Below are 17,039 nucleotides of genomic sequence, written 5' to 3' on the forward strand. Positions count from 1 at the left end.
TAGCCATTTCACATCAGTTACACCAGCCTAATCTCGGGAGTTGATAGTCATAAACAGCGCAATGCTTGAAGCATTGCGAAGAGCTGCTGGCAAACATACGAAAGTGCTGTTTGAATGAATGCTTACGAGCCTGCTGGTGCCTACTATCGCTCAGTCAGACTGCTCTATCAAATCATAGACTTAATTATAACATAATAACACACAGAAATACGAGCCTTTGGTCATTAATATGGTCGAATCCGGAAACTATCATTTAGAAAACAAAACGTTTATTCTTTCAGTGAAATACGGAACCGTTCTGTATTTTATCTAACGGATGGCATCCCTAAGTCTAAATATTCCTGTTACATTGTACAACCTTCAATATTATGTCATAATTACGTAAAGTTCTGGCAAATTAATTACGACCTTTGTTAGGAATAAATGGACTTCACACAGTTCGCAATGAGCCAGGCGGCCCAAACAGCTGCATATACCCTGACTGCTTGCACGGAACGCAAGAGAAGTGACAATTTCCCTAGTTATAAGAAATTCATGTTAGCAGGCAATATTAACTAAATATGCAGGTTTAAAAATATATACTTGTGTATTGATTTTAAAGAAAGGCGTTGATGTTTATGGTTAGGTACATTGGTGCAATGACAGTGCTTTTTTCGCAAATGCGCTTGTTAAATCACCCGTTTGTTGAAGTAGGCCGTGATTCAATGAGAAATTAACAGGCACCGCATTGATTATATGCAACGCAGGACACGCTAGATAAACTAGTAATATCATCAACCATGTGTAGTTAACTAGTGATTATGTTAAGATTTGTTTTTTATAAGATAAGTTTAATGCTAGCTAGCAACTTACCTTGGCTTCTTGCTGCCCTCAAGTAACAGGTAGTCAGCCTGCCATGCAGGCTCCTCGTGGAGTGCAAGTTCTCCTCGTGGAGTTCACCGGACGTGCTACCTGTCCCAGACCTGCTGTTTTCAACTCTCTAGAGACAGCAGGAGCGGTAGAGAGACTCTCAATGATCGGCTATGAAAAGCCAACTGACATTTACTCCTGAGGTGCTGACTTTTTGCACCCTCGACAACTACTGTGATTATTATTTGACCATGCTGGTCATATTTGAACATCTTGGCCATGTTCTGTTATAATCTCCACCCGGCACAGCCAGAAGAGGACTGGCCACCCCTCATAGCCTGGTTCCTCTCTAGGTTTCTTCCTAGGTTCTGGCCTTTCTAGGGAGTTTTTCCTAGCCACCGTGCTTCTACACCTGCATTGCTTGCTGTTTGGGGTTTTAGGCTGGGTTTCTGTACAGCACTTTGAGATATCAGCTGATGTAAGAAGGGCTATATAAATACATTTGATTTGATTTGAATGTAAGGCAGGTGGTTAGAGCGTTGGACTAGTAACCGGAAGGTTGCAAAAACGAATCCCCGAGCTGACAATGAAAAATCTGTCGTTCTGCCCCTGAACAAGGCAATTAACCCTTCGTTCCCAGGCCGTCATTGAAAATAAGAATGTGTTCTTAACTGACTTGTCTAGTTAAATAAAAGTGTACAAAAAAAAATTCTCGGCAAATCGGTGTACAAAAATACCGATTACCGATTGTTATGAAAACTTGAAATCGGGCCCTAATTAATTGGCCATTCTGATTTAATTGGTCGACCTCTAGTGTGAAATTGTGATATGTCAATTCCTAACTCTCTCTGTGTGTGTACGAACAGATGCTGTTCCCCTGTTCCTGCGACTGCTCCACTCTCCCCATCAGAATGTGTGTGAACAGGCTGTGTGGGCACTAGGCAACATCATAGGTGAGTAAAGATACATACATGCTGACTATACATGCTGGCATGCGCATGTTGATTTTTGTCCAATCACACCAGATGAGGATCCTCAGGTTGAAATGTCCAAACTAACTCTGAACCAACTATGTTCATTTTGGGACAGGTCAAAACACATGAAACATTCATGGACATTTAGCTAGCTACCTTGCTGTTGCTAGCTAATTTGTCCTGTGATATAAACATTTGAGTTGTTATTTTACCTGAAATGCGCAGTGTCTTTGTAGAATTTTTACCCATTTGAGTCACACAATCATGTGTTCTCTACTCTGACAATTAATCCACAGATAAAAGTTTCTAGTAATCTCTCCTTCAGTTGTCTGTGGACTTTATATCGCTGTTGGCAACCAATTTTAAGGTGCATTACCACCACTGACTGGATTGTGGACCTCAGTTCATCTTTCAGTCACCCATGTGGGTATATGCTCCCAAAAACCAATGAGGAGCTGGTAGAGGTGGGACTTGCATCGCGTCCAGCGTCAAATGGAACCAAGTTCTATTTTAGCGCCTGGCTATGCAGATGCTAGTTTGGATGAAATGATTGAATAACATGTATGTGTACATTTATTTTGCCGTGCGAGCATAACGAATGGGGTGGTCAGCATATCAGCGAATTGACGTTGCCACGAGCAGCACCGCAGATATTGGACTTTGCCTTCACACAGTCACACGCAGTGTCTGCGCATGTGCACGGGTTCGCGTCACGCTGTTCACAGCGTAGTAGCCAGGGCACCAAAACAGTGGAGAACTTGCGCTTCAACGTGCTGTTGTTGTTGAGAAAACTAACTGACTTTCTGCATCTACTTCATATTGCTGAGTCTTCATTTAACTTAATTGTATTTGTCATAGCTCACTACCTAACCAGGAAAAACGCTGTGCCCAAATGATGACCCCTGACCTGTGATGCTTCTCCCCCAGGCGACGGGCCACAGTGCAGGGATTACGTCATATCCCTGGGCGTGGTCAAGCCCCTGCTGTCCTTCATTAACCCCTCCATCCCCATCTCCTTCCTCCGCAACGTCACCTGGGTCATCGTCAACCTCTGTCGCAACAAGGAGCCACCTCCCCTCATGCAGACTGTACAGGAGGTATGTACATGTGGGTACCGTGTGTGTTTCAATGTGTGAGCAGTGTTATAGTGAGTTTCTCCAGCCAGTCAGCCAAATGACTCATCACTAGGAGGAATGTTTAGCGACATACCTTACATGACCACATTTCTAGTCTGCTTTTCACACCATCTTTTCCTCTCTCTATCTCAAACTGTTTTCTCTTTTCCAGATTCTTCCAGCTCTGTGTGTTCTTCTATACCACACAGATATAAATGTAAGTGTGGAAGTGTATTTTCATTACCCCTAAATGGTACAATTCGCATACCATAATTTTGACATCAGCAGCCCCATTAAAACAACACTTATTGGACTCGTTGATGACATAATTTTGTAGATCCTGGTGGACACGGTGTGGGCTCTGTCCTATCTGACTGATGGTGGGAACGAGCAGATTCAGATGGTGATAGACTCTGGCGTAGTCCCCTTCCTCGTTCCTCTGCTCAGCCACCAGGAGGTCAAAGTTCAGGTAAGATGGCTCAACAGGGGACAGCCATAGAATTGGGAACAATTACCATGGTAACTGATAACATTCAGACTTAGACCCAAACACACTGTGGTATAGATCAAATCAAATGTATTTATATAGCCCTTCTTACATCAGCTGATATCTCAAAGTGCTGTACAGAAACCTAGCCTAAAACCCCAAACAGCAAGCAATGCAGGTGTAGAAGCACGGTGGCTAGGAAAAACTCCCTAGAAAGGCCAGAAACCTAGAGAGGAACCAGGCTATGAGGGGTGGCCAGTCCTCTTCTGGCTGTGCCGGGTGGAGATTATAACAGAACATGGCCAAGATGTTCATAAATGACCAGCATGGTCAAATAATAATAATCACAGTAGTTGTCGAGGGTGCAACAAGTCAGCACCTCAGGAGTAAATGTCAGTTGGCTTTTCATTGCCGATCATTGAGAGTATCTCTACCGCTCCTGCTGTCTCTAGAGAGTTGAAAACAGCAGGTCTGGGACAGGTAGCACGTCCGGTGAACAGGTCAGGGTTCCATAGCCGCAGGCAGAACAGTTGAAACTGGAGCAGCAGCATGACCAGGTGGACTGGGGACAGCAAGGAGTCATCATGCCAGATAGTCCTGAGGCATGGTCCTAGGGCTCAGGTCCTCCGAAAGAGAGAATTAGAGAGAGCATACTTAAATTCACACAGGACACTGGATAAGACAGGAGAAGTACTCCAGATATAACAAACTGACCCTAGCCCCCCAACACAAACTACTGCAGCATAAATACTGGAGGCTGAGACAGGAGGGGTCAGGAGACACTGTGGCCCCATCCGATGATACCCCCGGACAGGGCCAAGCAGGAAGGATATAACCCCACCCACTTTGCCGAAGCACAGCCCCCACACCACTAGAGGGATATCTTCAACCACCAACTCACCATCCTGAGACAAGGCCGAGTATAGCCCACAAAGATCTCCGCCACGGCACAACCCAAGGGGGGTGCCAACCCAGACGGGAAGATCACGTCAGTGACTCAACCCACTCAAGTGATGCACCCCTCCTAGGGACGGCATGAAAGATGGTGTGCTTATAAAATGAATCATTGATTGGAATGGCACTGTTGGAGCTAGAAACACAAGCATTTCGCTACACTTACACATATTTAGCAGATGTTATTGCATGTGACCAATAACATTTTATTTAAAAGCAACAAGTATGAAAACCTTGGCTTTACTGATCATGAGGGTTAGGTGTATTTTAGTAAAACTGCAGCCATATGTTGAAGAAACTCCTAGCTTTCCTTACAACATACAGTGATCATTTCAAGGAAGGGAGGAAACAATGCGTTTTATAAGTAATAAATCAGGGTGTGTTTCTTGTCTTTTCTGACGTGCTGACATTGTGGGTGTTGACCTGCTGTGATGTCACTTCCTGTAGACTGCTACGCTGAGGGCAGTAGGCAACATCGTGACAGGGACAGACGAGCAGACGCAGATGGTTCTCAACTGTGACGTCCTCTCCCACTTCCCCAACCTGCTCACACACCCCAAAGAGAAGATCAACAAGGTAGAGCACACACACTCCCCCGAGAGAGGGAACGGAAACGGGGAGGGGAGAAGCCAATGTCCATGATTAGCAGGCCAACAGGAAATTATTTGGTGTGACTGTGTGAAATTGGACCGTTAATAGGAAGTGTTGTGGCATAACTGTCTGTGATTGGTTCGTCTACAGGAAGCAGTGTGGTTCCTGTCCAATATCACGGCTGGGAACCAGCAGCAGGTTCAGGCTGTGATCGACGCAGGACTCATCCCCTTGATTATCCACCAACTGGCCAAGGTGAGAGATCTGTGGTCTGCGTCTGTCAGTAGCGTAGCCTGAAATGTGTTATTTGGGTGTGCCCAAAAAAACTTTGCAATTCTACACATTTTGCCATGAAGTACTCGTGCCTGTTATAAAATGTTTATTAAATCAGTTTTGTTTATAAATTCAGTTGTATTTAAGCAACATCAACAAGTCTCTTGTATGCGCCAGTCCAATAATGTCTGCATATCACGTGTGGCATCTGTAATCAGCCAGCCGTATCCAAATCCAGCCACCACTCACCTGCTTCTCTCTGTCCGCTCTTCCTGCATCAGTATTTTAAATATAATTTAGCTGTGATGGCGGGGGGGTGCAGACCCTAGTCAGTCTTCTGTTACATGTGATACATTGGAGCAGCGTGCAGAGTGAGAAAAGTTGATACATTGTATAATTTCATCCCTTGTATAACCAACAGTACAGGCCAGTCTGATAGGCTTTGCAAATTCACCGTCACGCAGCAGTGCCAGAGAGGAAACCCCATTTTACAAGAGGCATGTCTGCAGCCTTACAGGAAAGAAAACGTCTCGTCTCGATCTCAAACGGTTAAAAATATGACCCATATTACCAGAGATACTTTTTGTTGTTTCTGTGCGACGCCGCGTGCATTTGATATTTCACACACCATGTCGAGGGCCGTTTTTAAACTAATCCCGGACACTAATTATTGGTTTGATAACAATCAACTTTGTTCAGTCATGTTACCTAGCTAGCTAACAACATGGTAACTTGACAGTAGTTCTAAGAAAATTTCATTGGCACAGGATTCTTATAGGCCTAATGGAAGCCTAAAGTGTAAAAATATATATATTTTTGGTGCTCCTTACATTCTGTTTGGTGCCTAACGCTTTTAAAGGTGGGAACAGTGTGTGTATGTGTTTGTGGGAGAGAGAGGTGTGTGTTTATGAGTGAGGGAGGGAGTCTTAACTGAAGAGTAAAGGTGGTTTCATACAGTGTTTTCTGCTTACTGCCACAATGACATTCCAATCATTATGCACGTGTAGTCATTCCTCCAGCCACATCATAGGTAGGCCTTCTCAGTATTCTATTATATGGTGAACAATGTGAACTTTAAATTAAATATGTTGTATTAGGGTGAACAGGATGCTAGGCCACGGAAGTTTTCCCCCCTGGTATCATGATACTTGGCCTGGTATCGTGACAACACAATCTCATGCTGTTCTACACATTTTGCCATGAGGCTGAGAGAGAATTTTGCATTTTTAAAGCTAATTAAAGTTAACAAAAATTGTTTTTATGATCCCATTAGCTGTTGCAAAAGCAGCAGCTACTCTTCCTGGGGTCCACACAAAACATGAAACATAATACAGAACATCATTGGACAAGAACAGCTGAAGGACAGAACTACATACATAATTTTTTTTAAAGGCACACGTAGCGTTATTGCAACGTTCCTTGCAATAAGGGCTCTATATTATGCTGTAAGCTTTCTTGAATTTGTTCTGGGTTTGGGGACTGTGAAAAAACCCCTGGTGGCATGTCTGGTGGGGTAGGTGTGTGTGTGTCAGAGCTGTGTGTAAGTTGACTATGCAAACAATTTGGGATTTTCAATACATTTTCTTATGAAAAGAAGTAATGCAGTCAGTCTCTCCTCAACTCTTAGCTAAGAGAGACTGACATGTATAGTATTTATATCAGCCCTCTGATTACAGTGAAGAGCAAGACGTGCCACTCTGTTCTGGGCCAGCTGCAGCTTAACTAGGTCTCTCCTTGCAGCACTGGACCACACGACTGGACAATAATCAAGATAAGACAAAACTAGAGCCTGCAGGACTTGCTATTTGGAGTGTGGTGTCAAGAAAGCAGAGCATCTCTTTATTACGGACATACCTCTCACCATCTTTATAACCATTGAACCTGTATGTTTTGACCCGTTTTTACAATCTAAGGTAACACCAAGTAATTTTGTCTCCTCAGCTTGTTCAACAGCCACACTGTTCATCACCAGATTCATCTGAGGTCTAGAACTTAGGGAATGATTTGTACCAAATACAATGCTCATTGTGCATCTGAAGGTCATGCCAGTGCATCTGAAGGTCATGCCAGTGCATCTGAAGGTCATGCCAGTTCACAGCTTGCTATGAATTCTATCTGATGGTATTTGCATGTTTAGGTAAAAATACAAATAATGTCCCGTTTGCAGAGGTGGGTAGAGTACCTAAAATATAAGTAAATGTACTGTTACCTACAGTAGATTGTGATTTACTCAAGTAAACGTAGCTCTTAAACTACTCAAGTAAGAGTAAAAAAATATTTTTAAAGGGGGTGGTGGATGGGTTAATAAAAAAAATAGTAAAAAAGTTTCCGGTCACAACTTTTTCAGTACTAGTTACATATTTTGTGTGGTATCATTTTTTTTTTTAACACCTAATGGTAAACTGTGACAGCAAGAAGAAAAACAACTTAATGCAATTTATTTGACATAAATGTATTATTTAAGCCTGCCAGCACCATCTTGTGGCGACTGTGTTAGCAGCAGCTAACGGGATCCAAATAAAAATGCTAAATTGCAGATGTCCTCCAGCACAGGTAGTCTCCAATGAAGACTGACATCAAAGAAAATCCGTAGACTGTACAGTTTAAATTAGTCTTATTCAAAGTTGTTTTAATATCTATCAATGTGCTCAAGTTCATAAAAAGGTGAATGGTACTCGAGACATCTGAATAATTTCACAATTTCAATAGCATTCATGAGAGAAATATTTCATATTACAAGTACATGTGATGGTGAATGTGTACTAAACATTTTACTCCAAGTGTGATGACATTTAATTCTGAGTAAAAAATTTAACAAGGAAGATCAGGTAAGTGTTACAACAATCCATATCGAAATGTCACTAGTCTAGTATGCAAATCACACCGATTTCAGCATGGGATAAAACATCAAGATTGGTATTCGGGTAATAAATAAACAGTGCAGATATCAATTGCCATAGTGAACTCAAATCATCTTTTTCTTGCCATGGTAGGATTTACCCTCTTCCAAACCTCTCCACTTTGAAGGATCTTTTCTTGGCTGGCTGGGCATTTCTCCTTCCCCTCAGTTGTGCCGCTACAAGCAAAAATGTACTTTAGTACATGTTACTTTTACTGTGTTACTACCTACCTCTGCCTGTTTGGAACACTGTCTAGTAGAGATGATAAAACAGGATATATCTGATTGGGTGGGCCTGGCTCCCCCGTGCCTAGATGGCTGGTGTCTGTGTGAGCCTGAGAGAGATGATTTTCCTGTCATTGCTGTGTAGTGATATGTTACGTAGTGCTGACAGCCCGTGTGTCTCCAGGGGGACTTTGGGACTCAGAAGGAGGCAGCGTGGACCATCAGCAACCTCACCATCAGTGGCCGGAAAGACCAGGTCAGTCTGTCACACACATTGCAACCTCTATCAGATAGACTATTGACTTAGACATGGACAGGTACGGGGCTGCATTGTCATGCCAGGGCCTCTGGAGCGTTCAGACCAGTGAGTTTATGATCTAGTCTAATGCCAGTGACTGTGTAAGCAGGTTCAATCATGAGTGTCAGCAGTGATTTGTCAGAATTGCTTACTGCTGTGTTTGTGTAGGTGGAGTACTTGGTACAGCAGAATGTAGTCCCTCCTTTCTGCAGCCTGCTTTCAGTGAAGGACTCCCAGGTGGTCCAGGTGCTCCTAGACGGCCTCAAGAACGTCCTCATCATGGCCGGGGACGAGGCTAGCACCGTCACTGAGATCATAGAGGAGTGTGGAGGTGTGTGTGTGTGTGTGCCTGCATGTTCTCATGATGGCTAGAGGAGGTACTGTGTGTCTGAGGTGAATTGTTGCTTTCTGATCTGCTTTCCGCTCAGGTCTGGAGAAGATTGAGAATCTGCAGCAACATGAGAATGAAGAGATCTACAAACTAGCCTTCGAGATTATTGACCAGTACTTCTCAGGCGACGATGTGAGTTATAAATCACACACACAGTCCAGGGCTTCTGTTAGGAAAATGTGGCGCCAGACATTTGACCTGCAGCATTTTCATTAACCGGACCCATATGCATTGGGTGCGTAACCTGATTAGGGTGTCTACCCACGGTGCTCAGAAATACAGATCACATTTTGATTAAGGTAATTAATCTTAACGGAACATGCAACGGCGTGCATCCTTCTTACTGAATTCCGTTGCAAACTTTGAAGATGTTAGAATAACTGTCCACATGTACTTTTCCTCAGACAACAAGACCAGTAACAAACAGCAGAATCACTAGCCTGTCAATCTACTATCCACCAGAGTAGAAAAGTTGACCTTTTCTATTGATCAGCTTGTCGTTCGCTACGAGAAATAAATATCCTTTTCTAAACAGACTCTGGGACTGTTGTGAGACGATAGATCACAAATTCATACAACCAGTAGGTGTCGTGACTATCATTAATCTGATGACTGTGTCTAAAGTATGTTTAATTGTTACTCGATTGAAATTAATCATGTAACAATTAACTCATTAGACATTTGGTGCACCACAGGAAAAGTTGTTTAGCGAGTTGCTGTCTCTCGACTTTAAACTCTAAAGATATACAGATATCTCTTACATCAATAACAGTCAATTATGAATTTATTATTACCTCATATCAGTCTCATTCTGAACGTCGCATACTCCTTGATATCTGAAAGAACACTAACCTCATTGATGAATCAGCAATACACAAATTGGCTTAATAAATAATAACACAGAATACCCGTACACACTTACATGAGATAAAAGTCCCTAGTGAACTGACACCGTATGACGGCTTGTTACATAAGGGGGAGGGGAAAGAGAGGGAGAGAGTCAACTTACTGTACATACATTTTGGAAGCTGCGCTCACGGAAATACGTATACTTAGCACCCTAACCACTGCTCATTCAGATTAGAAATGCAATATATATTTACGGTAGGTGTGTTTCTCTGTTGTCTCTCTGAAACCAATCGATCCCTCTATGGGTAGTGGCTCAATGTAAGGCTCTGATTAACCACCAGAGGTCACAATGTCCTTAGTTGTAGAGCTTCTCTGGTCTTGGAGTGTTCGTTAGAATAGATACTTCAGACGTACCAAATGTTGTATGGGAGGGATTCTTCCTTCCCACCTCGTGTCTTTTAGTCAAAGTTCTAGGACCACTTTTTACATGCACAGCTGCAGACTGTGGGTGTTTCTGGTCTCCTAGGTGAGGTAATCTTCTTCTGTAGAGATTGAGAGTTTCATAGTTTCTAACCATTTCGTGTCGGCTGGTCTGTGGAGTTTAAACCATTTTCAGCCATGTAGCCACCGCTCCACGCTGTCTGGTCTCAGTACAACGTTTCTAACCATTTCAACGTGTGGACCGCGACCTCACGTCTTTTTGGTCTTGTAGTTTTAACCATTCATGACATCCGGTTTATACCGTCCCGTCTGCTTGGTCTGTATGTTTATTCTTAGCGAGTCCTTTTAAGCACTCTGGCCAAAGGGGCGTTACGTCATGCTGACGCTCACTTGGGCCTGGCTACTGACTGGGCACAAGTTTATATGAAAAGAAAAACTATTCTCATTTAGAAGGTTAAAACCACGTTGCTATCTTCACAAATGTAGTCTCATATTTAGTCATTTTATACCACATTTAGATGTAAGCTTGATACATAGGACGTGTGCACTTTCAGAGTAAGTTACTTTGTCATACCATCCTTCACAACACAAAATAATAAACCATATGACAGGATTATTCTTTCGATCCTGTCTTACCATTAATAACATTCCTATCTAATGAATATTGTTCCGAAGTTCATTCTTTGGCCGTTTTAGAGTTTTTGCCAGCAAAAGTCTCTCTGAAACTCCTTAGTTAGTCTTCCAATACTGCAGGGTAAGAAAGAGTTTTTGCAAACTATTTATGACCGGCTGTTAAGTCATAACCACTAGATGTGGGGACTTAATTATATTCAGCCACGTGCATTCGTAAGGTCGGGCAATGATGTTTGGCGATTAGACCTGGCTCGCATTCTGCGTTTAAATTCATCCCAAAGTTGTTTTATGGGGTTGAGGTCAGTACTCTGTGCAGGCCAGTCAAGTTCTTCCACACTGATCTCGACAAACCGTTTCCGTATGGACCTTGCTTTGTGCAGAGAGGTGATGTCATGTTAAAACAGGAAAGGACCTTCCACAAAGTTGGAAGCAAAGACGTGTCTAGAATGTCGTTGTGTGCTGTAACGTTAAGAATTCCCTTCACTGGAACTAAGGGGCCTGAACCATGAAAAACAGCCCCAGACCATTAATCCTGAAACCGAGGACAGACATTTTTACGCGCTTCACCGCCTGCCTACCGTTACCAATCGACATGAATTGGAAGCGTGCTTCATTTACCAGTTGAATTATACTGAACAAAAATATAAACGCAACATCCAGCAATTTTAAAGATTTTACTGAGTTACAGTTCATATGAGGAAATCAGTCAATTGAAATAAATTGATTAGGCCCTAATCTATGGATTTCACATGACAGGGAATACAGATATGCATCTGTACTCACAGATACCTTTAAAAAAAAGTCGGTATCTGGTGTGATCACCATTTGCTGCATGCAGCGCGACACATCAACCTTTGTATTGAGTTGATCAGGCTGTTGACTGTGGCCTGTTGTCCCAATCCTCTTCAATAGTTGTGCAAAGTTGCTGGATATTGGTGAGAACTGGAACATGCTATAACACGTATGATCCAGAGCATCCCAAACATGATCAATGGTATGGCTTATGGTAAAGAAATTAACATTAAGTTATCTGGCAACGGCTCTGGTGGACATGCCAATTGCACGCTCCCACAAAACGAGACATCTGTGGCATTGTGTGAGACGACTGCACATTTTAGTGGCCCGAGCACAAGGTGCACCTGTGTAATGATCATGCTTCTTGATGTGCCACACCTGTCAGGTGGATGGATTATCTTTGCAAAGAAGAAATGCTCACTAACATGGATATAAACAAATTTGTGTGAAATTCCGAGAGAAATAAGCTTTTTGTGCATATAGAACATTTCTGGGATCTTTTATTTCAGCTCATGAAACATGGGACCAATACTTTACATGTTGCATTTATATTTTTGTTCAGTGTAAAATTGTTGCGCAATGATTGGACTCCAGCAGCAATGAATGAGCTTGTCGTGGAAATTCTACACCAGGGACAAAGTCAAACTTAAAGGAATCTTTGTTTTGTTAATTGGAGAGGTTCCAACCAACTCAATGCACCAAGTACACATGTTGATTAGGAGCTCCTCCGGGGCAGTCCCGTTAGATCTCTTTTAAATACAGACAAGTTATATTTGCATGATTTAGCTTATTCATAATTAATGTCTGCGTCATTCATGTGACAGACCAATACCTTACAAGGCTTCTTCTCTCTAAGCTGAATTGCAGATACTGCCAAATTGCAGATACTGATAGTGAGGACTCGTTCAGTCACTTGCATGAACACAGAAAACGGTTATTAGAAAAGCACAAACACAGAACACAGAAATTCATAAATAGAAAAGCACCAACATAAAATGTTCCATCACATGCTCTTTGAAGAGCTGTAGCAGCAGCCCTCTTGTTGTCTGACAGAGTTCCCCCTTAAACTAGCCTCTGTATCTGTATGCTGTGCGCGTGTGATAAATATTAGGATACATAACGACTAACACAAATACACACGTGCCAATTTAATCCCACTAAATTTAGCAAATTAACCTAGATCGATTTTTAAGCATGACCAGTCGAATGTATTTACATAAAACTTGTATTTCCATAAATGAATAGGCTAAAAAGCATTGTTTTGCAATGGGATTCTACCTTTTCTCCTGGACAATTGGTCGGCACCCATGTTTATTTATCGTCTTTTACCAGCTAACAGAAACGCTGACACACACACATCCCTCACCATTCCTCTTCTTTGTCTCTCCTTCTTAGATTGATGAGGATCCCAGTTTGATTCCTGAAGCCACCCAAGGAGGGACCTTCAACTTTGACTCCACCTCCAGCCTGCAGAAGGAGTTCAAGTTCTAGGAGCCGGTCCATCCAGCTTCACTAGTACTGTCTAACCCACCCCAGACATTCATCCATCTATCTCTCCTCCTATCTGGCAACCTAATACAGAAGGATTGAACCCACCTACTAGCATCACTATTACTCCAACATGGCAACCCACCTTGCGATTGAAGGATTCACCCACCAACTCCACAATACACCACCTCTGCACTGAAGGGTTACTTAAAACTACCACCTGCCACCACAACCTGGCAACCCAATACAAACGGGTCCAGGTAATTCATCCAGCACCAGTACAATCTGGCCACCCGTGTGGGGAGGATCTCAGGCAATCTTAGCAAATGCTTTGAAATGTCACGTGAAAATCACAAAGGAAGAAAAAGCCTTTTGAGGCAATATTTTTGAATTGCCAAATGTCACAACTACACACATGCACACACGCACAAAACACACAGTTGAAGACACTTGGGAATAATTACTGTGCATATTTGTAAAAGAAAACAATATCACAGACTGGGAAAGGATACTGCTGTTTATTTGCGGTTTATTTTTGTGCTTCACCTCTGGATTGTCCCCTGGTCGTGGACACGCTCGCTCGCTCGCTCTCCCTCTCCCTTGATGTCCGAGTGCCCCCAATTAAAGATGTTGACCACAGAGCGAAACAATGAACAGGCATGGACCCTGTCCCCCTCCCCAAAGTCCTAGGACAGGAAGAGGCGGGATTTAGGCAGGAAGAGGTTTTTAGGCAGACTGACTGACAAGACATTTTGACTCACTTTATTTTTATTTTTTATTTTTGCTTTTGACTTCTCTTGAATCATGAGTTATGGATTTTTATTTATAAAAAAAATACATGTAATTAAAAATATATATAATGCTGCAAAACTGGTTCATATAAGTATATAATTGTTTTGCAATTTTGCTCTAATTCAGGGGAGAGCAAAATAAAAAAGCTTCATTTTTTTCAGGTCTGGCAACCTGAGGTTGGAGGAAAACCACAGAGAATGGTAGAGGACTCTAGGGCCCAAAAGCTAATTTTAACATGGGCAACTCCATTGAAGACTTTCACCATTTTAAACCAAGATGGTGGATAAATAAAAATGGGTCACTCAGGCTGTTTACCATTGGAAAAAATTTAATGGGGTGGCTCTCCCATAGACACCAGTGCGTAGCAGCTGAGTCTGGTCTACTTAGTTCATTGACTACCATTGGAAAAAGAGAGAGTGGGATGTCTCGCTTCTAGTCAACTGGGTGGGACTTCTTATGGGTTAAGGAAGGCTCACATAATTCCATCTAGGTCATCAGCCAATGAATTATACTCGTGAGTAAACATTTCATAACTGCAGGTGGCAGCCAACCTTGGCTTAATACCTGTTCAAACAACACACTACAGGTGTCAGTATGCACCCTTTTAGTTTGTTTACAAACTCATAGAAGTATTAGAAAATGTACTACTTCAAAATGGAGATGGCCTCAATGGCGCTGCCCATTCTCTCACAGATGCCATAATGGGACCGGTACAATGATGCAATGTCCATGAGGAAAACACTGTAGCCCTGTTTCCCAGAGGACATGAAATCCTGCTGCAGAAATGATGTCACTTCCTGTGTAGAGCAGGTAGTGATGTCATAGGTCTCGCAGACATTCCTTGCATTAACTAATGGTTGTGTGCCACGTCATCGACTGACAGATTGCTGTAACACATGAGTTGGTTAGCTGATATGTAAAATACCTGTCCAGACTTTGTAAGATCCAGAATGCATCAAACACCTTGTCAGAACTCCAACAGAAGAGTTGACTGTGAAAATTAAAACAAACTTATATTTGGCAACAACAACAAAAAGTATTACCCCATTCTTATAAAAAATGTGTATTTTATGTTGAAATAGAAAATATTGCAAGGTTTGTCTTTTTCTGGTCCAGGTATAGAACATGACTGAGGCCTCTAGTGGCTAAATGTCATATTAGAATGAGCAGAGCCATTGAGGGCTTCCACAATTTTAATGTAGTCAACTGGGTGGAACTTCCAAATTCATTGGCTTAGCCCTCCTGGTGACCCTGTTGGAGTAATGTCCAACTGGGTCATCAGGAGGGAACAGCCAATATTGACTACTTTTTAAAATGGAGATAGCAGGGGTGGCGCCATTGAGGCAATCACAGAAATGGCACAGAAACAAAGAGGAGTCCTCTATCTCTCTAGGTCAAGTATGTGGAGCCTCCAGGTTTACTATTTTTACTTTTAGATTTTCTTCTGTCTTATGCACATGTCTGAGTATACATTTTTTCTCTCTTCCTGCGGAAAGAAGACAGGACTAACAGAGGATAGAACATGACCTCTGACCTATACAGAACTTTATTTTAATTTTTTTAAATGAGGTCACAGTTCATAAGCATCCTGAATAATGTGTATCTCTCTTAAACTCGTCTTTTGAGAATATATATATTTCCATAAAGCCTGTACAAAGCTGCTGCAGCTGAACAGTCATTGTTGAAACGGACTCACTCTGCAGAACGATAACATTGGCTACTTATTGTCAGAGATGGACGGGGAGGTTGTTCCTATGACGTTTTGGGTTTTTTGTTTTTGATTTTCATTCATTTTTTTTTTAACATTCATAATGTGTTGTGATGACATGCTGATGAACCTGAGAACAGTTATGTCTGTCTGTAGGGACAGACTGTGTCTTTGTACCGTCCAAGAGCCAGTCCCAGTTTGTTTCCAGGATCTAGGAAGTGTGAGGGCTAACGCTAACCCAAACCCCTGGTCCCTTGTCTGAACTTATGTTCCTCTGTTATGGCCCGTTCAAACAGCGCACAGCAAAAGCCGGGAAGGATTTGTAAGGAGTGGGTTTGGAATAGGGGGGTGTTCAAAGCAGCCCAGGCTTGTTTGGGAACCAATAGTTTATTACTGATGAACAAAACCCTAGAGGGTGTCGTGAACTGTCCCTAGACGGACCGAGCCACTTTAACGGATTACAATTTCTTTGTCTTGTATCAGAAAACGATACAAGCTTATGTTTGTTGCAAGATTCTTACTTGCCAGAGAAAAGTTGTTTTTAAAGAACTTAATAAAATGTCAAGTGTTTTTCATTTATACATTTTAGATTGAATTCTTCTCTTTTAAGGTGGCTCGCTAATGCTTTCAACTCTTGTGCACATTAAAGACGTGAGTGGAAATTCATTGTGCCTTTTTTTGTTTTAATTTCTACGAAACAAAAAAATTCTCAACGACAAATGTACTAATGAGAAAAGAAACAAAATGCTAGAAGCTGTTGGAGCATCCAGAATGGGAGATGTTCGTGTGGTGTCTCATATTGCTGGAGTCTGCCACTGGAGTAGTCAATGCTGTGCTCTGCTGAAGAGAGCGATTTGTTCTACTCCTATTTTGTTGTTTGATAATTGTAACCCATTTTGACATATCACCCCTCCTTCTTCCTATAACTACAGTGTCTTGAGAAAGGTTTCAAAAAACATTAAATCAACAACAAATTCTCACCCATCTACACACAATACCCCGTAATGACCAAGACAAGGAAATACTATGATCTAATTTACAGAAATATTCACACCCCTGAGTTGATATGTAGAATCACCTTTGGCAGCGATTACAGCTGTGAGTCTTTCTGGGTAAGTCTCTAAAGAGATTTGCACACCTGGGAAGTGCGACATTTGCTCATTATGCTTTTAAAAATTCTTCATTCTGTCATTGTTTGTTGATCATTGCTAAACCGCCATTTTCAAGTCTTGCCATAGATTTTCTAGCTGATAAGTCAACTGTAAGTAGGTCACTCA

The 17,039-nt window shown here is 42.1% G+C and overlaps 1 protein-coding gene across 1 annotated transcript in view; it reads left to right on the forward strand.

The window, feature by feature from the left end:
- Positions 1-16,428, forward strand: part of LOC120058486 (importin subunit alpha-4-like) — a 30,506-nt gene extending 14,078 nt beyond the window's left edge. Inside the window, exons 8-17 of the mRNA XM_039007179.1 lie at positions 1,716-1,802; positions 2,751-2,920; positions 3,111-3,155; positions 3,276-3,407; positions 4,827-4,955; positions 5,121-5,225; positions 8,552-8,623; positions 8,834-8,996; positions 9,094-9,188; positions 13,170-16,428. Coding sequence (XP_038863107.1) covers positions 1,716-1,802; positions 2,751-2,920; positions 3,111-3,155; positions 3,276-3,407; positions 4,827-4,955; positions 5,121-5,225; positions 8,552-8,623; positions 8,834-8,996; positions 9,094-9,188; positions 13,170-13,265 — 1,094 coding nt within the window. The 3' untranslated portion in view covers positions 13,266-16,428. The remainder of the gene's footprint in view (positions 1-1,715; positions 1,803-2,750; positions 2,921-3,110; positions 3,156-3,275; positions 3,408-4,826; positions 4,956-5,120; positions 5,226-8,551; positions 8,624-8,833; positions 8,997-9,093; positions 9,189-13,169) is intronic.
- The last annotated feature ends 611 nt before the right edge of the window (positions 16,429-17,039 follow it).

This window comes from Salvelinus namaycush, chromosome 13, assembly GCF_016432855.1.
Source record: "Salvelinus namaycush isolate Seneca chromosome 13, SaNama_1.0, whole genome shotgun sequence".
NCBI classification, from domain to species: Eukaryota; Metazoa; Chordata; class Actinopteri; order Salmoniformes; family Salmonidae; genus Salvelinus; species Salvelinus namaycush.